Raw genomic sequence first — 27,813 nt, forward strand, 5'->3', positions numbered from 1 at the left:
AAGTGGATTATTTATTTGAAAAGAAATCAAGATGAATAAAGATTTCCCAAGGAGAAATTGACACATTTGGGACCTTTTTTTTGACGTTCAAAATTAGCATAGTTATAGCACATCATTGAAGTGAAAGCTAAAATACTTTTATTGCTTCCAAAATTACTAGTGCCGCTAAAGAAACAACAAATTATCAATGTGTTCTTTGCTGGTTTTCTGTTTACATAAATCTGAAGGATATGTATTTTCTTCAGTAATGGTAATGCTTTCGTGCCTGGGATCTCGGGTTTATTCTACTATTTCTGCTTCATGTACAGATTTGCTGTGGACTTAGTTTGTCCACATGATACATTTTCTTGATTGATGTGTTTCACTTCTTCTGCCATAAAGCCAGCTGGTAGAGACCCTATTTTAAACTGAGTGGCATTAAACCAAGAGTTATACAACCAGTGTTAGTATGAATGACTGAATACAATTATACCTACTTAATCAGCAAAATAAACTTAGGCTAAAATAAACACTCTGGAGTCTCTGGGTGAAGCACTGGTTCCCTGAGTCTCCGGGTCACTTTCTTTTTTCTCCAGGCAGCTAAGTGCCAATTGACCATGCCCCACTCCATCCATTTACCTTCAAAGTCCCAGCCTATCTAAGGCTGCATGGGGATAACCCACAGGTCTCTAGCTATGGTTTCATACATGACTAGCTCTGCCCCTCTTAAAGCCACTCCTCAAGAAAGGAGATCCCCAGGTAGCCTACCTGTGGAAGTTCCTAGGTATGGCAATAACCAATAATATTAATGCGCAGTAATTCAGCTAATATATTATCCACTAGACAGCCACATGGATAGGAGAGACGTGTTTGTTTAAGTATACTTTTAATTATATAGATCCATAATGTTGCCTTCTGAATATCGCTGCCCTGAGTCTTGTCGATAGTGACATTTTTTTTCTGTTTATGTACCTAGAACCATATCCATTCACTAATCTTACAAGAGTAGGCAATGGTTTCCCAAACTCAGAACTCTGATGGGCTGCCCTGTTGATTTAAGGTGGAGCACAAGAAGTTGCATGGAATTCAGTATACAGTTTATTCAGTATACAGTTTAATAAGTGTGTTATTTTAATACTCATCTTTCCTCAGAACTACAAGATTTGGACAAATTGTGAACCTCGATACTGAGACTGATTTACACAACGTGCAAGTCCTTGGAGAGTAATCGTGTTCCTCACATCCTTTCCTGCTTTGTTTGGAATCATTTCCGATATAAAGTTTATTCACGATTGTTCTTTTGCTTTTTGTTTTTTTTTTATAATGTAAGAGATGTACAGAGGCCATCAGAAACACATTGGATGTGTTTGATTATTTTAAAGGGTAGTGGGACATCTATTAGAATTTCAACCCTAAATTTCCCCAAAAAGTGGAATAGAATTAGAAGATAAAATATTTCATCTCAAGTCGAGTGCTTATTCAGTCTATTAAACTGAGAATCTTCTTCTATATTTATATAGAGGGTGTTTATGTGTATTTAAGGATATCTAAGCGTACTTATGTGGTATCTGCTCTGCCTCCAGCCCCTCGGGACCAGTCTCAAGTTGGGTCTGTTCCTAACACTCCAAACCTCCGTGCGGAGAACTGAGACATGAGATCTTATTGCAGCACTCTAAGCATAAACCTATGTAATCTATAAGATGGAGATCTCTGATCTTCCCAACCAGCCCATTGAGCAGCAGCACATGGGGAACGGGCTTATCCCAAAAGAGGAATCACTTAAACTGATGGGAATCATGAAAACTGATTTCAGATGGCTAGTATATGTTGTATAAATTTGTTCAGCTCATAATATGTTGATCCAATACAAGATTAAAGAGAAGAGACTGGAGCTGATGGATGAAGCATGACACCATACAACAAAAGACAGACATCATTTTGAGAGTGCTTTGGTATGTCACAGTTAGCCCTATGTGGATAAGTATTATCAATCAATTTTGGCTGCTGAATTGATCTGCCTTCCTCCTAAATTCTGCAAACATATCCCTCTGCCCCTCATTATGGCAAATGAAGGCACCAACATTCCCCACCAACAGGAAAACATTAAAGTCTGCATACCTCATTTAAGCAGCTAGTCATTTTCCCAGAAGCTGCGTTATTCACGCTAACCCTAAACCCAGTTTATTTTTTTAATGATAAGATATATTCTTGTTTAAACAACCACGCTGTGTATACACCTTTTTGTGTGTCATGTCAACAAACGTATGTCTTACCGCTCAAAAGAGCAGTCTCATATGTATCTAGTATCTGCTATTCACTACTAGTGATTTTACTAGCCACATGTTGATACCGTGAGTTACAAACATCCCTTTCCTGGAGAGTCCAGGTCAGTTGATTGATGTGAGCCCCCAAGGCAGATCATAAGTATAATCATCATTAGCCCCCTTTCCCTCCTTTAAATGAGCCTCCAACATTAAAGTTCTCAATTATCATGGAACACAGGAACCACTAATGAAGTCTGACATTTCTGCTGTGTATCAGCAAGTATCCATCCTAACCCATAGGTAGCATATCCTACACTTATTCCACAATCTGTACCTAATTCTTGTAGTTTTTATTAGACGTCCAGGATATTCCCTTCCGAACTTCACAATGGAGAGTTGTATAGTTGTTATGGTGTGTGCAGTAACAGAGGGTTCCATAAAAGTCAGTATTTAAAGCGTTAACATGTTATTTGTCTCCTCCTGTTTGCCTTGCATTGGCAGACAATCCTATATAATTCCGCCTACTGATTTGCACAGCATGAATCAAGACAGTAGCCTTTTCCCGATTTCTCCCACAACTGTTCCTAATCGCCCACACTTTATTCTCCTCTTCGGTGAGGAATCCTTTAATCATTGGAGTGCCGTAATAGTGTGCAATACATCCCTTTGCTCACCCTATCATCACTGGTTAACTGTTTGAGTACCTCGTATACAGGAAGCGGTCAGACGGAATGTGGAGTACAAATGTCGCAGAACACCAGGCATGATTTCTTACGATAAAATGTGTTTCTGTCTAGATCAGTTTCGTTTTTTATGTCTGTGTTTATTATGCCGCCTATAGCAGAACTGGAAAAAATTATATGGAATTCAGAAGGGACAAGCATGTAATAGTACATATACATAAACTATATGGACAAAAGTATTGCGACAATTGACCATTACACCAACAGGGACATCACATTCTAAATACATAGACATTCATAATCTTCTGGGAAGCCTTTCCAGAAGAATTTGGAGAGTTTCTGTGGGAATGATTGCCCGTTCACCCAGTAGAGCATTTGTTCCCAGTAGGGCACTTAGTTGGATGAGAAGGTCTGGCTCGCAGTCTCCATTCCAGTTCATCCCATAGGTGTTTGATGGGGTTGAGGTCAGGGCTCTCTTTGGCTGGTCGGGTTCTTCCACACCAACCTAATCTAACCATGTCTTTATCCTTGCACATATACAAGGTCAGTATGGTAACATGGTTAGGGATGGCTGCTGACAGCAGGTTGAAGCGGGCAGGCAAGCCTACTAAAGGAGGCTTGCCCAAGGTCCACATTCTTTACAGGTGGCCCTGCCCTTCCATTCGTGTATCCCTTCTTTCCCCCTTTCTTCTACCTTAGCCAGGCATTAAAGTCAATTGTCTCTGTAATAAGAGCACAACAATGATCCAGCTGAAGAGTAAAGGCTGCCTAATGTACTATTTACTTTTGGTATCAGAGTACCCCATGGGAAAATTGGACAATTAGCATTTAGACTTTGTTGTACTGTGAAGTGATCAACAGTGTCTCCATGGTCTCACAGTTATTATAGTTAGAAATGGATAACTTTGAGGTTTTTGTCCTAAAAAAAGGCACATATGATGTCAATTACAGTAGAAAAAAATGGGGTAGGGGGAAAAAAGACTAACCGAGGGAAACAAAAAGGATAAGGCTAGGTAACTCAATTAGGAAATGGACAGAGGAAAGGAAATATAGAAGAAAGGACAAAGAAGGTAGAAGAATCAAGGAACAGGAGAAGACAGAGGAAAAGAAGCCTCAAGATAACAGAGGATAATTATTCTGTGGGGAGAGAGGGGAAACAGAACCGTTTACAATGTGTAACCTACAATGGTCACAGTTAAAACCTTAAATATAAAATACTGAAACATGTTTTTGCACACAAATGGTGGAAGCTTTACCTCCTTAGTGGTGTAACAGGCATCACGCGAGAAATATGGATATGCAGATCTGAAGTTCACAAAGACCTGAACCAACAAGGGGTGATATCTAGCTAAATCATAGACACTTTAATCACTCATAATACTTCATTGATTACAGTCTCGGGTCACATTAGTTTCCCATCAACTATACGGAACAGAAACCAAAAGCTACTGGTGCAACATATAGGTGCACGGCATATCAGTAGACATTGGCGTGGAATTTCTCCACTTCTTGGTGAGATAATAAAATTGATGTCAGTTTGAGGTTTATATTGGAGGGAATATCATACAGATAAAAGCGCACCTGTCCTAAAAATGCCAGGGTGGTGCTTTCCATAGGGCATTATTTAATTTAGAAATTGGATTAGACTTATCAAAAGCATAGATCAAATCTCCGTGTAGGTAAAACACTTGTATTTCTATGTACTATTCATGTTCACCAAATGCATTTGAAGTTGCCACCATCTGCCACATAAAGGAAGAACATTCATCCAGTGAGCAAACAAATGACACCCTCACTTGAAAAATGTAAATCAAGCCTTTAATATTTCAGGTATGATATATATATGATTGTTTTTAGATGGTTTGTGTATCACATGCTTTGATGGAAACCAAAATGTGGGCTTTATCAGACTCCAGGAAATGCTGGTTGAAATCATATGAGCCAGTTACACGATAGAGACGTAGTTTGAAGTCTATGTAGTATATGTGGAATGCGTTAGAAACACTGTTAGGGAAATTTGTAACAGAGAGTAAAGTTGTTTAATATAGAAAAACAACATAGTTTTATTGTTTTATTTTTACTACGTTTTTTCCACAAGGTTCGGCTTCCTTTCCTATAATCTACAGCTTCATCTCGGTATTATGGGTTTGCGTCCACTTAGCTTTTACACAGAGGTCAATACGGAGACTAAAGGTATTTTGCTTGCTATTATTTACAGGAATGTAGATACTAGAATTGTAAAACCTGAATGATAAGGCAAAGGATGATTTAAGACATTCCGTTTTACATCTTTGATATACCTTATGCTGTGTTTAATGGAAAATAGGATAATATTTCCATTAGACTGTTCCTTAGAGAAATTTGCTTTGCCAGCAAATGTCTTAAAATATTATATTAAAACTGATATTATTATTAATACTGTTTTCCATATGCCGGTGGGCCGGTCGGTCCGTGGGCCAGTCGGCCGGCAGACCCACATTCAAAACAGCCACTGAGCGGCTGCGAGCGGCCCTCGGGCCACCTTCTCCCGGCACCTAATGAAGTTGAAGTGGCCAGCGTTCACACACCGCGCCGCCCAATGGGACGAAGAGCTGAGGCATGGCCATTGGGCAGCGCGGTGCGTGAACACCGGCCCCTTTAACTTCATCAATGCAAGCCTCCACCCGCTGCCCTCACCAGACGCCACAAGCAGTGGTAAGTCGGGGGGGGGGTTAAGACTTTTCTGGAGGCAGAGTACCCCATGATATGCCTTTTAACCCCCTTTATGCCACTCTGCCTCTAGAAATGCCTTTTAACCACCTATATGCCACTCTGCCACCAGAAATGCCTTTTAACCCCCTGTATGCCACTATGTCCCATGATATGCCCCTAGCATATAGGGTAATAAAGCATTTCTGGTGGCAGAGTGGCACATAGGGGGCTAAAAGGCATATCATGGGGCAGAGTGCCATATAGGGGGTTAAAAGGCATATCATGGGGCAGAGTGCCATATAGGAGGGTATAAGGCATATCAGGGAGGCAGAGTGGCAAGCCTGGGGGCAGATGTTCATAACTGGGGGGGGGCAAGTTGGCAAATAAAAGGAAATAAAAACAAAAATGTTTTTCTCAATAACCGCTTTTATTAAATATTTAATTCTATTATGTATAATGTATTTCATTTATTAGGGCCTTTTAACTCTTTTGCTTTCTGGTATTTTAATACAAATAATGTGATAAAAGAATGTTTTATAGTTATTTGTATGGAAAATAGTGTGACTCGGGTATGTATAAGGGGTGTGTGTGGGTATGAGAGCTCGACCGCGAGATAAACTATATGGTGCTGATCTCCAAATGTTTCCAGGGCTGCTTTTCATTCCCAGTCCAGCCCCACTCCAGCCCCACTTACATTCCCTTACTGTGTTCACCTAAACCACGTCCACAATTCTGATACTCTTTCTTAAATACAGTTATCAGCAATTCCATATCCCATCTTTTGTGTCCTCAAGCCTCTAGAACGGACCTGTCCGGTCACGGCTGGGCCACCAGGGGGCCGATCAGTAGTGAAAAAATGTAAAGTAACGTGTTACATATAAACCCTTTCCTTATCCGCTTCCTCTGCATTTTGATTGCTTAATTATAAACAGATGTAACATTAGGTTTGCATATTTCCTATAACATGTTGACTCATGTCTCATTGGAAAGGCTTTACTCACGCTGACCAGTCCTTCACTCAGATAATACTATGGCTCCTGCTGTTGATGCCACTTTAGTGTGGCTGTCCCCAAACACAAGATATAATATACAAGCCATAACTACCAAAAGACGTGATCACATCTGTATTTATCTTTGCAGGTTAAATTAACTAGAGATATCACCATCAGGATCTTTTGTGGAACCCTATCATAATTACAACAATGGCCACAGTGGAATGCCACATGCTTCACATTTTTGAGACACTGTTACTTTTGTTTATGACCACATGTTGAAGGATGTGTACATTTAGGGAGCATTTCTAGGAGTAGGTTAGTTGTTCTAGGATTATAGGTCTAATAGGATTCCCACTCCTCAGAGGGAGGGCAGAAAATTCCTCTCCTCTCTCTCCTTGACCATTTCTTCAGGAAGTGTGTGTATGTGTGGGTCAATGGGTCAGCTAAATCCTTAAGGTGATCGGGGAACATGGAGCTAATCCCCCTTCCTCTAAGGCAGACCTGGGCAAAGCACGGCCCGCGGGCCACATCCGGCCCGCTGAATAGCTCGGACCGGCCCGCAAAGAGTGTCCTGGTGACTCACCAATGAGTCCGGTGTCCCCCCCCCCGCCCCGGTCACTTACCTTAAACTCCTGTGTTGGAAGCGTTTGTCTCGGGTGCCGGCGCTTTACGCTGGGCGCCGGCATATGACGTCAGACGCCGGCGATCAGCAGTGAAGCGCCGGCACCCGAGACAAACGCCTCACGCTTCCAACACAGGAGTTTAAGGTAAGTGACCGGGGCGGGGGGGGAGATCCTGAGAAGGGGGGGTTAGGGAGTTAGAGGGGAGATACTGAGAAGGGGGGTTAGGGAGGGAGGTCTTACTGTGTGTGTGTGTCTTACTGTGTTTGTGTGTGTGTGTCTTACTGTGTGTGTGTGTATCTTACTGTGTCTGTGTGTGTCTCACTGTGTCTGTGTGTGTCTTACTGTGTCTGTGTGTGTCTTACTGTGTCTGTGTGTGTCTCACTGTGTCTGTGTGTGTCTTACTGTGTCTGTGTGTGTCTCACTGTGTCTGTGTGTGTCTTACTGTGTCTGTGTGTGTCTTACTGTGTCTGTGTGTGTCTCACTGTGTCTGTGTGTGTCTCACTGTGTCTGTGTGTGTCTCACTGTGTCTGTGTGTGTCTTACTGTGTCTGTGTGTGTCTTACTGTGTCTGTGTGTGTCTCACTGTGTCTGTGTGTGTCTTACTGTGTCTGTGTGTGTCTTACTGTGTCTGTGTGTGTCTTACTGCGTGTGTCTTACTGTGTTCATAGCTTATTCAGTTATTGTAATAAATATTTTAGCCCATTTTTTAGCTCAAAATATTTTTTCCTTTTTTTCTCCTCTAAAATCTAGGTGCGTCTTATCAGCAGGTGCGTCTTATAGAGCGAAAAATACGGTATGCACTCCGAAGCCTTGTTCATTTTGTTCACTTCTGTGCTGTGCTAATAGTTATTCAGGCCTTACTTATTCAAGCACCTCTACCAATGACGTAGGCTTGAATAACTTTATTAAACAGCACATAAGTTAACAAAATGGACAAGGCTTCGGAGTTTGTAGTTTGTAGAGGTCTGGCCCTCTAAAACCATTCCAATTTCTCATGTGGCCCCATGGGAAAATTAATTGCCCACCCCTGCTCTAAGGCAATCATGGAAGACATGAGTTGCCTTGGTGGGAATAGTTTAATGTCTTAATCTACCAATAAATGCTACAAGAGACTTTAAGTATATTCACCCAAGGGCGTCTTCTCTTTAGCAATCCAGGTAGTTAAGGGTGGATGTGCTAAGTCAAGATCTCCAAGTGGGTCATACGCTAAGGCCTGGGAGGATGGTCAGCTGTCACTTGACTGTGCCTCGGAAATATGTGGCTTCTCCACCTCTACTCATTGTTTAGTGAATAAACCTCAATAAGCTCCATATGATAAATGTCCCCAGAGCTACTGTCCAGGTCTGGACCCTCATTTTTATGTGTGGGCATGCTGTTTGTCTGCCAGGACACAGATACATACTAGTCTAGAGTCCATACACAGAGACCAACATAAAGAGACTAAATGCTGTATCTGTTGGCAACCGTATCTTCCGTAACATTGTTTTCTAGACTACCATATCTGCTTATCTTAACAATGAGTAGAAGTCTATATCATTATCTGTACTGATTGTCGAATTGAATACATAGCAGCCTCGGTACTCACAGTAACCCTGCCTGCTTTTCTTACCCGCCTTTTGTAACCCAATAACGGTAACTCATTTCACATTAAACAAGAAACAAATTGATTCATCTAGAGCTCTTTTTCTAAAAGTTTAGGCTTCGTAATCACTGGTGTCCTAACCTGATCACAATCTGACATATTAATTTGTAGCTGTGTTGCTGGAATTGACACTATCTGTCCCTCACGACATTGTCAACCCGTCTTGTCCCTCCTGGTCATGGTAATTATGTGGCTGGCTGTATAAGAAGATTAAATAGCTGCTTAGGGTCTCCATTGGTCTAAGACAGGGGTGTCCAACATGAGGCCTCAAGGTGCAGCCCGCGTAAGATGGGCACCTCGAGCCCTGCTACTTACCTGTGGGAGGGTCTTCTGTACTGCATAGAGGAAGCGGAACCTAGCAGAGTTCACGTGACATCACATGACTCTGCTCCAGTCCTGCTTCCTCTGTGCAGTACCAGAGAACGCAGAGGGAGGCCGCGCCCTCTGCTGAAGTCTGTGAGCGGCACCGAGGAGCTGCAGTGCAGGTAAGGGGGTGGGGGGGGTGTTTGACTGAGTATGTGTGACTGAGGGAATGAATCTGTGAATGAATGTGTGTGTGTGTGTGTGTGTGTGTGATAGCATAGATGTGTAAGTGCTGGAACCTAGGCATGATGAGACTGTGATTGCTGTGTATTGATGGTGCCAGCAGTATGGGGTCTGCACATCACTTACAGCCACCCTGTACCAGCATGTACTGGCTGACTTGGCATGATAGGAGTGTGATTGCTAACAGCAACCACAGTCCCATCATGCCTAGCTTCCAGCATTTACTGGTTGGATGTGTAAGTGCTGGAACCTAGGCATGATGGGACTTTGATTGCTGTTGGCAATCACACTCCTATCATGCCAAGTCAGCCAATACATGCTGAAACCTAGCTAGCTGCCCCCTTGTGTATTGATGCTGCCAGCAGTATGGGGTCTACACATCACTTACAGCCACCCTGTACCAGCATGTACTGGCTGACTTGGCATGATAGGAGTGTGATTGCTCACAGCAAGCACAGTCCCATCATGCCTAGGTACCAGCATTTTATCATGCCAAGTCATATTGCTAATTTTTTTTGTCCAATTGTGGTGCGTTACCTACTTTTATTAAAAATATGAGTTTTTATTATTATTTTTAAAGGTGGGGGGTCATTTTCGGTTTTGGCTAAGTGAACCGTGAATGTTTTGGTCTAGAAGTTTCATTTTGGTGCATCCCTAGAATAAATAGAAGTATTTCATTTTTAATTATCCTGAATTTGCAGTCACAAACCTTTCTAGGCCCAGAAATCAGTGAGAGGAAAAGTAAAGGTTTTGTGTCATTTACTTTATTTTAATCTGCATATTTTATTAAAGGCCATATTTTCTCACAGTGAAAAATGAGTGCGGCCCTCGCACGTATACAATTCTGATGAAGTGGCCCACTGCAGAAAAAAATTGGACACCCCTGGTCTAAGAGGACCCATAGAGGATGAAGAGGAGAGGCCCATAGGTACATTCCTGATAAAGTTCTATCATGTCATATCTTCTTTAAATTTGGGTGTATGCATGGGCGTCCACAGAAATCTTTTCGAGGGGCAAAACACTAGCCCTGATCAAGGGGTGGGGCATGGGCAGGATAAGGTGGGGCATGGGTGGGGCTAATCTGCCCAACCTATTCCGATGGGGCGCAGCATCATGAGAATGATATGGAGCCACTGTCAACGTTGTTGGCCATCATGGTCGTTGCTGTAGTAGCATCGCGAGTACAGAACACCGACGTATATGCAAACTGTATTTATTATTTCTTTTCGGGCTAACCTAGGAATCCAGCATTGTTCCGCAGTGATCTCCTGGAGGCAAATCACGACATTCTGCAGGTGCAGTCCCCGGCAGAGCTTGAAGTAGATGTATCCCTGTCGTTGTACAGGTTGTCCAGATTAATAAGTAGGATAGACAATTGACTTATTTGAAATGCTTTTTTTTTTTTTTTTTTTTTTGTCTTTCGACCAATGGGTGAAATTCAAGTTAGAAAATGTCCCTCTTGAATTCCCACCTCGTGGACACACGTGGGCGCATGGCTATCCTGAATGTAAGACGAGACCGAGGACTCGTTAAGGTCTATATGGTTACATCAGGACAGACGATATCAGTCAAAATGTTCTTATCTTCTGCAAAATTCTGTTTCTATTCTATTTATGGGTAATTATTGTTTTATTACTTTCTATTAAAGCCGGGGTCATCATATATAATTTTAACCCCTGCAAATCTGAAATATGTAGCAGTTATAGGTGGGTATATACTTGTATACACCACTCTACCCTATAATAATATTATGAATAATAATAATAAATAATAATATAGCCATCAGCAAACAGATCTAGTCCATAAGAGCAGCCCATGGGCCATCAGTGGATGAAGAGGAGAGACCAGAAGTATGCTTTGCTGTGATTCACAATAATCCTATATGATTACACTGTGTATGTGTAGGGTTCCTGGTCTGGGTATTCTAAAATCTGTTTTTGGGGTCAGAAAATGCACCTCAAATCCTTTATTTTTTTACTGAGCAGATGCCCTGAATTTAAGTAACTCTTGTGCCGTAAACCTTGTCATTTTATTAAACTAATCTGGATAAGGGCCCCAAAGTTAGGGCCACTTAAAAGTAAAGTTGGGCTTGGTAAGCATGTGTGTATTAGTGTGCATGGAGTTTGTGCAACCGGAGCTGATTCCCTCTCTCCCACCCCCAGTGGAAGGAGGAGAGAGGAGGAGGAGGTGGAGCGGCAGCCCCGGGGAGGTGGGGGCCCCACTCTGGATGCGCACTCACACGGATGCTTGGTGCAGGATTGGCCCCGGCTCTGGATCGCTTTCTCTCTTGTGTCCCTTTGGATTTGGAGCTCTGCTAGGCGCATTCCCCGGATTAATACCCCGATCGCCTCCCGGATCCCCTCTTCCTTCACCATGCGGCTCTCCTGGGATCCTCCCCGCGCCCTGGCCGATCGCAGCCAGCCCCGGATCGGAGCTCGGTGAAGGGGGACAATGAGCGGAGACCAGGAGCCAGAGTGAGTGCCACCTGTATACGATCTATACTGTGCGCCGAGCCTGCAATAGCCGGCCATATGGATGTATACTGTGCCCGTATCATCTGCGCTTCTGCTGTGCGTGCGAAATCCATAGCGCTACACCTTATCCTATATCTATATATATATATATACTCTATGCACTCTTTACACACTGATCAGTATATACTGCACTCTGCCTATACCTGCATACCCACCCTATATACTGTAGCAGACACAGCCCTATGCATGGCATGATTGGCATTAAAGGTAACGACCTCTCGCCATGTAGTGTAGGTGTTTTGTTTTCTTTCCCAAATACATACATCGAAGGCACAAATAATATGGTTAGATGGATACAATGTATAGCATTTGGTGATACATAGTATATGATCTGGATTCCGCGATTCCGAATCGAAGCCTGCAGCAGCTGGCCTACGTTTCATGGCTGCACAGATGGCATCTGTTTGCAGTCCTCTGTAGGGATCTCATGCTGTATGTTCTTCTAGATCTTCTTACTACTTAAAGATCTGTTTTGGGACTTATAGGTATAGGTGAATGCTGATTATGTTACTATCTGGTTATGTATGTCAAATGCTCACATGGCGGATTTTATATGTAATGATTGCTCTTTCATGAATTTCTATACCTTGCCTGTATTTGTGCTTCTGTCCCACTTTGTGTCTTTGCAGTCAACCAATTCATGCTTTGCTCATTCATAATTTCATGTCATGTGAATGGTGTGCGGATGCAGTGCAATGTAGTAGCATGTTTTGTATGCGTGTAAACATAGTTCTGCATTCATGTCTTATGAATGTGTGCTTGGGTGCATGACTCCAAATAGTCATGTATGTGTGCGGTACATGTGTATATGTATGTGCTTCTACTTTACGGCTGTTATTTTTAATGCATGTAGTCAGACAAATAAGTACGGGAGTTCATGTATGTGTGTCTGTTCTTTTATGTGCATTATGTGAACCGTGTAGCGTGTTGCTGAGCTTCTGTATGACTCACCCGGTCATGCTACATTGTTTCTTGAGGATGTGATATGCAGAATTATGGTGTGGTCAATATGCCTTTAGGGATAATAGATTTAACTTATCTTATAACCATGTATTTGTTGATATCAACAGTATATAGCAGAAAAAAGAACCAGGATGTGATGTTTCACGTGTGTTCATATATGTAATATACATGTTACACGTTATTAGGTATTGCTGTGATTACCGTGATAAAGGGTTGCACAGCACGTATATATTGTGTATGGTGATTGTATGTACCATTGGGTTGATGATTAACAGGTGCTATATGTGTGATATGAGTATAAAAATGTTTACATGTGTGAATATGGTATATAGGCCCTGGGTGTATATATGCCTATGCGTATATTTCATTAGTTCCATGTTGGTGGGTTTCGTTCGGTCTTGTATTCTGCATATAGGGTGTCATTTTCCATATAGATTTTTTGGGTACGTGGAATTAGAAAATTCTTTGCATAGATCCCAGGAGCCAGGCAGCCATTGCTTCTTGTTTTAGATATGGCACTTTTATGCGATTTTCTATTGCTCTCTATCTATTGCTCTCCGTATTTTGCTCAGACATGGCATTGAGCAAAAATAAGTTTCAGACCCTCTGCTTTTGTGAATACTGGCGGTGTACTCTGCTCTGTACCTGATCTCATAAGTGCCATCTTAGGCACACTATGTATGGCTATGCTGGGGAACATCTGAGTGGGTTGGTGTCCGCTTGCGGCGTACTCTGTGCTGAGTGTCATCTTATAGTGTTCACTGAACGAAATGTCCTGGTTGCCATTCGCTTGTGTAAAGTGCCAAGTTTCAGATCTCTGCTCAATGATCTGGTTCTCAGCTTTCAGAAGTCTGTGTGGATTTTTATATATTTTCCCTTTAAGTGCATGGTATTTAGCGTGTCTGCTCCATGTGCTGCATCTGCTCGCTGTGTGCTGCGAGCCGCCATGTTGCGCTGCTGTTTTGTGAATTGTTCTCATTTGCATAGCAGGATCCCATTCATAAAATGTTCCCTCCCCAAGTCACCTTCACATTCTGTGACATGTTGGGGGGAGGGCAGCCAGAAGATATGGGGGGGGGGGTTGAGAGTACAGACTGATGTGCTGGAAGGGGGCTTAGGGAAAAATAGGCTGAGAAGTAGGTAGATAGGGCAGCACGTACTGAACAGAAAGCGGTATGATATGGTGACCAGGAATAAGCTATGGGAGAGGAACATGGCTGTGTGATTTAGGAGAGGTGGTGGGCCATACCAAAGCAGACCTAAACTAGGTGCAGATATGTGTACGACGCTATATATATTATTTGTTCACCCCGTCATGCCCACACTTCCTGTTCTTCCAAATATACCTACTTGTTTTGCTCAATAATTCTCCTAAAACTAGACTGTAAAGCTTGTGTATGTTGAACATAATGTTTTCTCTCATGCACCTTTAATCCTTTTTTCCCCCTCAATCTTCCCTTCCCTCTCTTTGCTTCTTTCTCCTTCCTCCACTTGTCCCCCTCCTCCTTCCCCCACTTGTCCCCCTCCTCCTTCCCCCACTCCTTCCTGGCCTCTCCCTCCGCTACCCCCGCCTCCTCCTTTGCTTGTTGACACAGCTATGTGGGAAATATCAGTGCAGGGAGGCTCTGGTGTCACGTGACCCCCGCCTCCATTCATAAAATACCTGTGTCCATTCACAGCACTGAGCGCATTCGCAGCGTGTAGACAATCTCACCTGTGGAGGCCGAGCACATTTGTGGGCTGGGAAGGGGTAGTTTGTGCATTCACCTTCCTCAGGAGGGGGAAGGGTAATTCCCTTTTAAAATACATTTCTGCCTCAGGGGGTTGCCTTTTACTGACACTCCTGTGTGGCGTCCCTTCCATTCATATGGGTTTCTGCCCGAGGACACATGCAGTTTTGACACCCCATTTCCGTGATTGAGAGATTATATCATGTATCGATGGGGGTTGGTCTTCGTATTCATCAGGACGAAGAACCTGCTGTGTTCCTCATTAGGGCTTTGTTCACAGGTGCAATAATAGGATGTGGGAGACACCGTCTACCCTTTTAAAAGGGAAATGAGAAGGAGGTGGGGGGTATTTACCACCAAGGATATTAGTAGTTTCCCGTTAAATGCACTTTTGTCATAGGTCCCGGATTACCATTTTCAGATGAATGGGAGGGTGCTGTTCAGCGACATGCCTCCTTGGAATGAGCTGTGCATTCCATAGATACTCCAACCCTGGGCTATTCCATTCATATCCGGAGGCACTTCTTCCTAGTGGGATTCCATTAGTGTTCCCTTCCCGATCTTCTGGAGTAGGCACTCCTGTCTGGCCTGCCGCGGATGCTACAGTCTAAATTAGTATTTTGTTGCAGTGGTTTACAAATATTTTTTTAATGTAAGGAAGTTTCACTTCCCTACAGTCTCCCATCAGAGGAGGTGGAGGCTAATACAGCGAGGGAATTTATACATGCATTAAGTAGGCCATGGAACGATCAAGGTCTGAGTCTTCGTGAATTATGGGCAGACTAGATGGGCCAAATGAGTCTTATCTGCTATCAAATTTCAATAAGACATAATTTTACAATTAGGTCTTTTGTAGTTTTTTAGTATTCGGTAATACTTTTTGGCTTTAGATCATCAAGAGACCCTAAAACCAGGAGACAATATCTGTCCTAACTTCTGATTTGTTTTGTTTTTTTGCATTCTGTATCCCATCATGCTTCAGCATGAAATATTCCACTTTTTTACAATCTTCAAGATCCATTGATCTAAAATATCCTGTTGCAGGTGGTGGAATTATAAAGGCGGTAATGCGTTGGCTTCGGTTCACCTTCTGTGTGGTGGCGTGACACAAATTTTTGTGGTCCCTTCTCCGTCTATGTATCCTGTTTTGAATCCTAAAAGATGTTTTAAGATCATGTCGCTACACGTGTGAAGTGATGATTTCAATTCTAGACGTTCCTTTGTTTCACTAGTTTACTACCTTATATTCAGGTTATTGTAATACAATTTTAGTTTTTCTGTAGCGTTCATTTGGGGGTTTTTTTGTAATCTATTTGGGGATTTAGTTCCACCAGCTACGTCCATTAGTGGCAAGTCAGTAATCAACAAGTCTTTTGACGTTAAGGGCTCAACAACCATCCCGGAACCCAAAATTGCACGGTTGGATCCATCTTGCCTATTCTGTAAGAAAATCATGTTGACTACTGTGGCACATTCATTTTCTTCCAAGTAACCAATAAATAAACTGGCTTGTACTGGGTTTCAGTGGAACATTTTTATAGGATACTCTTGGATCAGATCTTGCATGAAAGTTATGTTGTTCTAGTGTTTATAATTGTGATGGGATTCTTTCCATTGTCCATCTGAAGCCTCAGACACCAACATGCAGTGCTCCCTAATATACTTATGGTAACCCTTTAAGGCAACACTGGCTATCTTGGGGGGCGTATGCCAAGTGGTACTCTGGCCGACAACCATACAGTATGTGGCCAGCAGCTGGATATGCTCGGCCAAACGCTATGTAAGCTTGAAAGAATAAGTTGCGGCTGCTGGCCTTAAAGTGCCAGAGCTGCCTTGTCATCACCAGTCCGGCCCTGAACATATGTAAGGGGCTGCTTAGTGTTTCAGAAGTTCAGAGAATGTGGCCTTGGCTCGAAGGATCTGATTTCCTGTTTTTTTTCTTTACTGTGATGGCGCTTGTTGCTTGGTTTCCAGCGTTCGGAAGTGCCAAAAGTTGGCCGCATGAAGAAGCCTTGTTGATGACAGAGAGAGTAGGCAGTGAGTGTTTGCACTGAGTCAGTCCTGTCTGTGATACAGTTCCTGAAAACTGAGCATCTGCAGTGAGCATAGCCTGGCTGCACATACGTGGGTGGATGTTCTCCCCCATCTGATTGCTGCTCATATGTTTCTTGTTTTTGGTCAGTCTCTTGATTCATCTTTTCTATTGCAGTTAACCCCCCAACCACCACATCCATATTTTTCACTGTTTAATTTAGTAGATCCAGAATCCCAACCGAATACGAGTGAAACATCCTTGAAAGACTTGAACCTTTTTGTGAAGTTTCCCGTAGCAATGCTTGTGATCCGTAATGTTCTGGACATCTTGTGGGCATTTGATTCACATGGGTCGTTTTTACAAAGACCCGTGTCTGATGTAAAAACCACCAAAAGCTCTCATGCACTGAATTATCCGTAGGCCTGCTTGCATTATGTAAGCACTCATCTTTGAATTATCTTAAGGCCTTCTTTCAAGGTTTATGTAACTACCCATCTTGTCTGGGATGCGCTTGCCAGGAACAAAAAAAAAAAAATTCAAAGAAAATTTGCTTTTTCTTCCGCCCTAGATTGTCCGCCTGTCGCCAACCCAGTTATCATGTCAATGCCTTCAGCATTAGGATATCTACAGCATGTGATAATAAGAACTAATGTACATAACTATTTATTTAAGGAATCTCTTCCTCTCTTCACACGAAAGGATGTATGAAAGTGAATCTTTCACCTTTAGGACCCCTGTATTACACGTAATGAACCTGTCACCTATTACCCCAGTCAGCGCCCCAGTCGCCATGATGGAATCGGCTACGAGGCCACGTCCTTGCTGCATGCCAGCATATGATGTCATATCCCTATCATTTGTTTTAATAAATTACTTTTCAACCAAATAACTATTACTATTATTGTAATGTTTTTTCACAATAATTCTAGTTTTTGCATAATGTTTTCAAGCAGCTGCTTATTAGCAATTTGTATGGTTTCTTGTTATGTTGTTTTAGTTAGACTTACTAGACAAACACTCTTGACTCTTTATCGTACTGCCTGCGGTAAACAATTGAATGGCTCAGTCTTAATCACCCAGCCAGATACTCTGACTAATTAATGTCTATGGAGAACGGACTTTATTAGCATTGCTGTAAAGAATCGGCTCAGTGTGATGTTTGAGCAGAGAAAGTCACAATGACTATCATAAATATCACATGACGACTTGCAAAATGGCCAGGTCTGCCGATTTAAAGTTTATTGCAAAAAAAACAAAACAGATTAAAGGACTTCCTCTTTAATGTGAAGGGCTCCTATCTTCAGATTATAACTGTCAATGTTGGCTGTTGTTTAGTGCACTGCAGCCAGTATTATCAGCAACAAAATATAATATGTACTTATTGAAGGTTATGCAAAAAGATCAACCCTAGTGGAAAGTGGCAAACATGTAGTAGCCAACAGGGAGATCCATTGGTTGCTATGGGTGCTTCACCGCTGTCCGCCAGGACTTTCAGGAGTTATTGTGAGTTTCACAACTTTCTAAAAACCTTCATGAATTATATTATTCTCCTTTAATTTCTTATTCTTCTGCTTAAAGATTGTTTAAGATTGCCGTAGGATTATACTTGTAGTTTGAAGATAGACTTAGAACGTGGGCTTCTGGATTTTTTTGCTTATCTAATATTCTTGCAAAAAACCCTTGATTTTGTTATTACGCGATGGTATGACCCCTGAGCATGCATGGCATGTTTAAACATATCTCTTCCCATTAAAAGTGGTATAAAAAAAAAAAAAAACGTGTCTAGACAAAGAAGACAGGATGCTAGTGGTTGGTAGGGGCTCCGACATTATCAATGCAGACACCTTGACCAGCATAGCTATTCACTTCAAAGCCTTCTTTATCAGTAACAGGAAGCAATACAGACTGGCTGCAATCCATAGTCTAGGCTTATGTTGGTTGAGGTTCTTGCACACGAGAACACGAGAGCCTTCAGCATTCTGTGTTTTCAGCCCATTGTCTTGCTTTTGTTCCCCTTTTATCTAGACTATTCGCTTTCAAAAGCGGCCTTGAGAACTCTCTGCGTGAGTTTTTCTTCCCAGTAGTAATCGCCACGAAATGTGATTCAATCATGAAAATAAGTCATAATTTGACAATCTATAAATGGACAATAATAGTACTATAGTCTTGACCATGTAGAACAACGCAATAATGCTAAACATGACATTTTATGTTTGTGTTACCGGTATTTCATATGCTATCAATGCCTTAATTAAAAAGGCACCTAAATATATCTGGAATTATACTGCAATAATAATATTATAAGTTTTATTATTATTATTGTTGTTTTTAATATTATTATTAAAGAATATCCATATATGAGGCTGTGAAACTACCTCGTAACCTTTGTATTTCTCTTAATTTCTTTAATACGTGAAACCTTATTATTTATTGTGTTTATATACACTTCCGTTTATTTTTGGAATGACATTTGGTGATCTGCTGCTGGATTCTCCCTTAAATCATAGGGGGAAAATCTTTTTACAGTTATTTTCCTTGCGCAAGAACAGCGAACGCTCTATGTATCCTGATGAGGAAAGCTAATCATTTTAGATGATGAACAGAATATCAACTGGGCTATTGTCCTATGTGTCATGAAATGGCTTGTACACCCCACAGAGTAATTCCTGTCGTATTGGGTTTTCTGAGCAATCGGTATCCGTCTTGTTGTAGCTGTAACACTTACAAACTTCGTAACATAACATTGTCTTTGCATAACCTGGCATTCATGGCATTAGCGCGCAATTAAACAGGAACACCTCTATGATCCACTTAAGTAAGAAGTAAGGGATTAAAGCCCTGAGCCCTTCCAACTGATTGATTCCAGTTGCGTTTGTAAAGGTGGGCTGACGAGAATGACTGCGCCTTTAAATCCTTATCAGATATGTGCATACTTAGATGCTTATCTTCATATTTATTTAAGACACAAAGAAAGGAAATCTTTTTACAAGCTGGAATGTAACATTAAGAAATAGCCTTAAACCAATAGAGACTTGGAAAAATGGTCACTTTTCTCATAGGGTACATTTTGTGATTCCGTATGTAAATCAATGTGACGGTACTAAAATAAGCAAAATACATGTTGTGTTTACAGACTGAATATGTGTGTGTATATATATATATATATATATATATATATATTTGTCTACCATGAGAGCAGCTGTCTAAGCTTCCTGTTTACAGAAGTTTTATTTCTGGATTACAGGATTTGATCCTTGATTATTCCCCCCCTTCTTTGGTGCAGGGGAAATGAAGTCACTGTGTAATGACATCACAGACACACTCCCATGGGGATGCAACTGATGAGAGCTTCCTGTCTATAGGATTTAAATGATATTGCGGTGGGGTTTTGTGGCTGGGCGGTGCCATAAGCATGACCCAGGGCAGCACCCCAGCCCCCTCTATTTACCCCCCCCCCCGAGTGATAGGATATGATGTCATATCTCAGAGAGCTGCATTTTAAGAGGCCAGTAACTAGGTAGCTTTCTGAAATCCCCAACCAGCCCACAGGGCTAGCCAAGTTCTTTCCGCTGCAGAACCTCACTGGGGAAGGCCCTTCTAATATATAGCCAAGTTGGGGAGTTGAAACACAACTATAAACTTTCCTAACAACTCCCTTTAGTGAATAAACCTCAGTGTCTCTGTCATTAAAGCTCTGCCAGACTGCTCATCCTCTCCCCTTTGGTCACAGTAGCTCTCAAGCACTCAGTACCAAGTTCAGTTTACTTTTTAGTCAATAAAATTCCCCAGTCTTTGTGTTTCTCAAGTATTCTTTCTTTTGGGAGAGGTACTTTGTGTTAATCCGGAAGCACGTTCATTCTGCTTGTATTTCTATGTATTGTAGGGATTATTAAAATAATAAAATGTTAAAATAGCAATAAAAAGCAACAAAAATTAGAATGCTTTCTTTTTGCCACCTTGTTATAAGGTGAGCAAAACAAAATATTTTAGAATGCTGCCATGTATTAGCTTCTTTTTTGCCCCTGAAAAAACTAAAATGTATGTTTTTTTTCTGTCTTTTGCTCAATTCAACTGATTCAGATATAGGACTATGGCTTTACCTAGGTACATCAGTTGAATAGGCCACGATTATGTGATTCCCCTTCTAAATTACTGGTATACAATAAAAATAGACGAGGAACTTGTATATTTCTTTTTTTCCTAACCATAGAATAGAGACTTCCTTATTTTTGACAGGGGGTTAATTCTGAGATTCTCAGCAGGATAGATTAGTTGGTCTCTACTGTTTCACTTTCAGGCCATAGTACTTCTGCCCTTTTGCATGTGTGTTATTAAGTGAACTTTATACATTTAAAATAATTACACAATCCCCCCTCCTTTAAAAGAATAGAATTGGAAGAGATAAAACTGTCATAAAACTAGCACTAACTAATACAATTACTTTTTTTCCTAGAATGCAATATATTTAATTGTACGACTTCCTTAACTGTAATTTTAGAAAACTTTAGCTTTGGGTATTTCCATTATTCAAGTTTAGGTGTAGGTTTCAGAATGAGGGTTTAAGTGAAGCCGATCGCTAGGTAGAAAAAGTTGATGAATTACAAAGCAGAAGAGTCTTGCATCATTTGGCAAGAGCAGAACATAGGCCACTACTTGAGCTACAGTCCCTGCCTTTAAAATTAGGAGAAAATTATACTATATAGACAAAAGTATTGGAGTAACTGATGGTTACACCAACAGGGACTTTTATATCATCACATTCTAAATACATAGACATTAATATGTAGTTGGTCCCCCCTTTCTAGCTATGGCAGCTTCCACTCTTCTGGGAAGGCTGTCCACAAGATTTTGGGGAGTTTCTGTGGGAATTTTTGCCCATTCATCCAGCTGACCATTTGTGAGGTCAGGCACTGATGTTGGATGAGAAGGCCCGGCTCGCAATCTCCAATCTGGTTCATCCCAAAGGTGTTCGATGGGGTTGAGGTCAGGGCTCTGTGCGACCAGTAAAGTTTCCCCTCACCAGACTCATCCAACCATGTCTTTATGGACCTTGGGCACTAGGGCACAGTCACACTAAAATAGAATAGGGCCTTCCCCAAACCATTCCCACAACGTTGGAAGCATAGCATTCTCCAAAATGTCTTAGTATGTCCCCTTCAGCATACCAAAATGTTTTGGACAATGAATGTGATGTCATAAAAGTCCCGGTTGGTGTAATACTCAGGTGTCCCGATACTTTTGTCCATATAGTGTATTTCGCCTTAAGTTGTTGGTTTATCTTTTCTCCCACAAATAGCTGAGTAAAAATTGTGATAGAACCTGGTCCTGTTAATACTTGATTATTTCAGTTACATCCTTGTCATTAGATTTTCGCTGTTTGGTACACGTGTTGTCTTTTTACCCATGATGGCTTTGCATTTTGCGTATGAAAGCACTTCGTTTTCCCCTAATACACATTAGTCTGTTTTGGATCTGATCCTGTGCCATGTTTTTACTCTGGCGGCGGAGGTTTTTATCCAGTGTTATACATTATTCGATGTACCCATCTGTAGCCGGTTATAGTGGCAGTAGCGATGTCCTGGTAGACCCCCTGTAACTCCTGTTACAAGAATGTCTGTATACAGACTGACCAAGTGATTTAAAAATTGCTTTCTTACTTAGTTCAGCTGGTTATCTACTTGAGGTATGTGTTTTGGACAGAGGCGTGTGTAATTATTATTATTCATTCTTTTGGTTAAAGAATTTCCTGGTTTAAGGCTGTGGGAATGAATGCCCCCACACACCTCATTCATGGTCTACTTCCTAACTTGGCCGGGCCCATCTGCGCATTTAATCTGCTTGATAAGCGTCTGCAGTAAGTGGTGAATGATTAACCATTGGACAGCGGGAGCGGCCTGGAGAGGAAATGACTGATAAGCAAGTTCATCAAGAGCGCCTTGAAGGTTAACCCCATGGTACCAGGACAGGCAAAGTGTCTTCTAAAATCAACAGGAAAACAAAAAGGGGCGTCAGATCATTTTGCTTTCAGTATTCGCTCGGAAATTGTAGGATAATGGAATGATGGAAACTAATTGAAGGAACTTTGGAAAGTTCCTTAGGAATAGAAGGCGAGGCACTTTTTGAGGCCGATTCCATCTAGCTTAAAGAATAAATGTAGGAAGGCTTCACGTCCACATCAGGTGAACGAGAAGCTTTCAGTAGGCTTCAATGAGGTATATGAAGGGATGGATATTTATAACATCCTAATATGACACAGGGTGGACATGCCACCCTAAGAAACAGATAATAAGCATTACAAATAAGCGGTAATATAGAAATCTGCATCAATGTACACATAGTATGCACACATAGTATGCACAAATAGAATGCCATATGGATATGTACTAAGTACTGAAGATATATCAGATGTCCAAGATACGTGTCATATTGTTAATTTATACTGTTGCCCTTCGTACGTCGTAATTGTTCCAAGACTGGCCAACTATAGAATGGAGAATATACACCACATTCTTTTCATAGGGAATAATTCACCTGCAGAATACACTTCTAGATTCTCAGATATGAAGTTGTGTACCTTAAAAGTTTTGGTAGCTGAATTAATTTATGCTGACAGCTGCGAAAACGACAGTTCCTCTTTAAGGATATTCTTTTTAAATAGAGGGGTAATCGCTGGCACAGTCTGTCTGGTAACCCTTATTGCAAGGTTTTCCTGCATATTGTGTACCAGTATTGTATGTATCAAGTAGCTTTCCTTAAATGATGGATACCTTTCAAAACAGCCTTGATTCTCTAAGACATAGGGTAGTAGGTCACCAAGTTTTTGGCCATCACTCAGAGCTGTTTAAGCCTGGGGCTCCTGCTCGGTCACTCATGTCCCATGTGCCTGAGAAGCACTCTGGAATCTGAATTCAGATGTTGACCTGAGTTGTCTGCTTAGCATGACCCTTCTGTAAATCAACACTGGTTTTAAATCTCAGCCTTTTGGGAATGTCTCCAGACAGGTTTACACTTCCTCAGTATGCGCTAATAACGAATCCAGCCTAATACACACGGTTATGTTTCAAAAGTGACTCAGGCACACAGATCTAAAAGTGGATTCCGTAGGGCGGAATTGGCTCATTCCATCAGTTGTTATGAATTTAAAATCACCTTTTTACATGTAACCCATGCTACCTGGACCAGGATTAAGACAAGTATACCAAACACTTCAATTCAACGACAGCTGCGGTATAGCAAACTGCCCAAACGCAGTGTAGAATTGCATAGAGAAATAAGTGTAAAGACATTGAGACGGTGCAGTCCCTGAGATCATTCTCCGTGGTAAGATGTGCAGAAAGGGAGGGATGACAAACTCTTTTGTGTCAAAATTACAGAACGAAAAAATCTTTGTTCATCCTAATGCTTTTCCCTCATAATACACACATTATCTCCGTTTATTTCCGTAATACGTGTCATCTTTCCACAAGATTTCATTATTTGTCCATATTACTCAGAAGTTATGCTTCCCCTTTCTCCATTAATTTGTCTCGTTTTTCACTTGCTCCCTCCTCTTCCTTTTCTCAGTTCTTATTAATCTGCTATCTCTTCCTCACTTTGTGGCTCACTCCTGGCTCTCTCTCATCTTTCTTGGCTTTGCCCTCCATTACTGTCTCGCTCCTCTTTGCCTCTCTCTCTTTCCTTTGCCTGACACATTCTATCCCTTCTCTCTCCCTCTCTCATGCTTTCTCTCCCTCATGTGCTCTCTGTCTTGCTCGCTCTGTCTTGCTCGCTCTGTCTTGCTCGCTCTGTCTTGCTCGCTCTGTCTTGCTCGCTCTTTGTCCCACTCTATCTCGCTTTCTGTCTCTCTCGCTCTTGTGCTTTTTGTCTCTCTTGCTTTCTGTCTCACTTTGCTATATCTGCAATGAAAGAAATCCCTGGTGTTGATTGATACGCGGGTGCTGGTGATGAAAAATAGGTTAATCATTTGCTGGAAGGGGGTTTAAAAACAGTGGATGAAAAAAATAAGTAAAAATGCAAATGCACTTGAATTAACAAATTATTATTATTATTATACTTGTAGGGTCATAACAACAATATTATTGATATAAATGTATATGTTGTAGGGACCCCATGTTTGTGTATGACTGGTTACATCAATGGGTTGTTGCTGGGTGGGAGCTAAAGTAGTTGTCATGTGGAATGGTGTACTCCATCCAGTTGGGGGCCCATTGGCATGTAAATGCCACACAGCAATGGCAATGCAACTAAACATTGTCATAGAAACCGCTTTTCTGGGCTTTGTATTTTATAAAATGGCTTTTTTTCAAAATCTGAGAGATAAAGTTGCTCCTAGTTTCCATCCAATCTAGCATCTGGACTTGGTAAATATTTGGGGTGTACTCACTATCCGGAACATGTTCGCTCCCTAATATTACAATTTAATTATACATATGCATAATTTAAAGAGGATCCATGTAACCCCTGTGACTGTTTAACGATTGGGGAAACTAATAGGTTTGTAAGCATGCATTCTCTTTCCATACCAGTACGTCTTATGTGTCTTCCTGTTATTGTTAATTCACTATAGTGTTCATTTACATATCATTTGTAATATTGTATTATCCCCCCAGTGTAATAGTGCTATGGGATCTACTAGTGCTTTATAAATAAGCACTAACTGATTCTGTAGAATTATTACACCTCAAACTCCCTCATTAGCGAAAAAAAACCTCCGTCTATCTAGTTATGCAGTAACGCAGAACACAGTTTTCACTGCCATTTTCTTTTAAGATGGCGGTCTGGACAAACATTTGTATAAAGGGTTGTCTGTGTTTGTTATAGTATGGTTGCCCCCTGCCCCTTACTAGATGTATTCTGTAAGTTTTTAATTGAAGAACCCATCTCTTACCCTGAAGTTCATAGACTGTGTAGATGGAGAAGACAGACTTGCTCTTGTGAGCTTACAATTTGTTCCTGACAGCTCTTACCATATGCAAAAGCTGAAAAAGGGTCCATCTGTGCTCAATGAGTCTGCACTCAAGCTCAATTAGTTATAGATGCCATGAAGGATGGTTGCTAGATGGAGGTCATTTTTATAGCCATTTCTGTCCTCCTCCTAATGCCTGCCTGAAATGGGCATTTGGTTCAAGGCTGGACATTTGAAGGGCAAACACGCATAAGAGAACCAGCTCCATGCTTTTAGCTACAGAAGCAATGTTCCTATCTTGCTGGTATGTTCCTGGTTTTCAAAAGGGTATCGTTGAGACACTGCACATCTGTGATGGGTAACTGTGTCTCTCCTGTGCTAATCCTGACTTGTTGCTTGGATGACAGATATACTTTTTTAACGTTATTACATATTGGAGTTTCAGTATTCTGCACATTTGCTCATTTCTTGTGTACATCTTTTTTGACACTACCCTGCTTGGAGAAAGTTGTCTTTGTTTTTCTATCCTGACTTTAGGCCTCATTCACAATGTGTGGGTTCTTCTGAATCTGTGAATGGCATTTTCTGTGCTTTATCCTTTCTAAGCCCGGAGCAAGAAAACTGTTACATAAAATATGATACAAGGGCAACAACTCTGCCAAGTATATCTTGTTGTTGCCATTGCATTGTTGGTGTATAGAAGGGGTGTAGTACATTTTCAGTAGAGGCATAACTCTGAAGCGGAGAACAGGTTGGGCCATAGATTGCATTTCCGGTCTGCTCCCATGAGCAGCAAACTAGTTTTCTTGTATTGTAGAACTGCTCCTGGTGCAACTAGTAAACTGACCCCTCTTTCGTAATCCCTTCCGTCATCAATGGGTTCAGTCTAAAACTTGGCCATTTGGGAGGTCTGAACATGTATGCCCAACTGGCAGCCATGGTTCCAACAATCCACTGCCGTTTATATATTTCAATGTTTGTGAAGTCAGTAACACGATGACAATCCTGTTCCATTTTTACTCCCTTTTATTTCTTTCCAAACATAGTAACTTTTCCCCCCAATGTTGTAATTCTAATTATAAGATTCTTATAAGAATGTTATCTCTTTCTGGCATCTCTAAAATGCTAATGCACATACTTATCCCATCTTGTCTTTTGTGCGCTGGATTCACATCCTTCTAACTTTAGTCTATTGAAGATCCTGCTAGAAGAATAATATCACCATCCCTGTATTCGTCTCTGCTTTCTTCCTGATGAAATCTCTCTACAGCCTGTATTAAATTTCAGATCCACAACACAACCCTTCTTATATCCTTCAAAGCCCTTTACTTCCGCAACCCTCCCACAGATTTAATCTTTGCGAATGCACACTCTCGCCTCCCAGCTCTTCTCAAATGTTCTGGGTGGAATGCGTGTTTTAAAGTCATACTGCATGAAAAGGAGTAGGCAGGCTTCTCTGTTCTATTTAAAAGCCATCACAGCTGCTTTAAACTTAAAATTACATTTTGGGGCTCAGCTCACTAAATAAACTAACTTAATGGTGTTCACTTTTTGTTTTAATGTATGTGTAGTAAAAACCCACCATATGTGGATGACACTAGAAGGAGATCTCTTAATTTTGAGATTGTAAATTTCCAATAGCAGGGTCTCTCCTCCATCAGTACTGGTAGTCTTAATGTGTGTTAATCTAATTGTTAAATTGTAACCCTTTTTTATGTTCTTTTTCATTTTCACTACCCCCCCCCTCCCAATTGCATTGTAGGGCAACTTCCCGTTCTCAGGATTTAAATGGTTTCTCCTCATAATTGTTTCCTCATGTGTTAAGTTACTGTACCTGGTTGGGGGCAGCAAATTTGAAGTCTTGTTTGAGAATAAAAAAAAATAAAAAAATAGGTATACTTGATTTGTGGGTTTACCTAAGCAAGAATGAATGAACTACAAAAACGTGTAGGTTTTTGGTATATAAACGATTCCAGTTATTTCTCAAGTAAAGAGTTGGAATTTACATTGTGTCATTCCTTTCTGCCACTTTCCTCTCTCTTAATCTTGGTAAGAAAAAAACAAAACCCAAAAACCTAAAATAGGTTTACTTAAAGTAAAGTAAGAGTACCCCTTATTGCTGGGTTCCAGGATCTTCTTATGATTACTGGTGGATTAAATTGCGTTATCATACTTATGTTATGAATTCCCATGAGGACAGCCTTGAGTGTTTATCAGTCCCCAA

General features: G+C 41.3%; 1 protein-coding gene across 1 annotated transcript in view; it reads left to right on the forward strand.

Annotated features, from left to right (window-relative positions):
- Positions 1-11,795: 11,795 nt before the first annotated feature.
- LOC149284048 (sprouty-related, EVH1 domain-containing protein 1-like) overlaps positions 11,796-27,813 on the forward strand; it is a 28,845-nt gene continuing 12,827 nt past the window's right edge. The window contains exon 1 of the mRNA XM_089497226.1: positions 11,796-11,860. Coding sequence (XP_089353352.1) covers positions 11,796-11,860 — 65 coding nt within the window. The remainder of the gene's footprint in view (positions 11,861-27,813) is intronic.

The sequence above is a fragment of the Sceloporus occidentalis genome, unplaced genomic scaffold (assembly GCF_023333645.1).
Source record: "Sceloporus occidentalis isolate IW3139 unplaced genomic scaffold, rSceOcc1.0.p SCAF_100, whole genome shotgun sequence".
Lineage (NCBI taxonomy): Eukaryota > Metazoa > Chordata > Lepidosauria > Squamata > Phrynosomatidae > Sceloporus > Sceloporus occidentalis.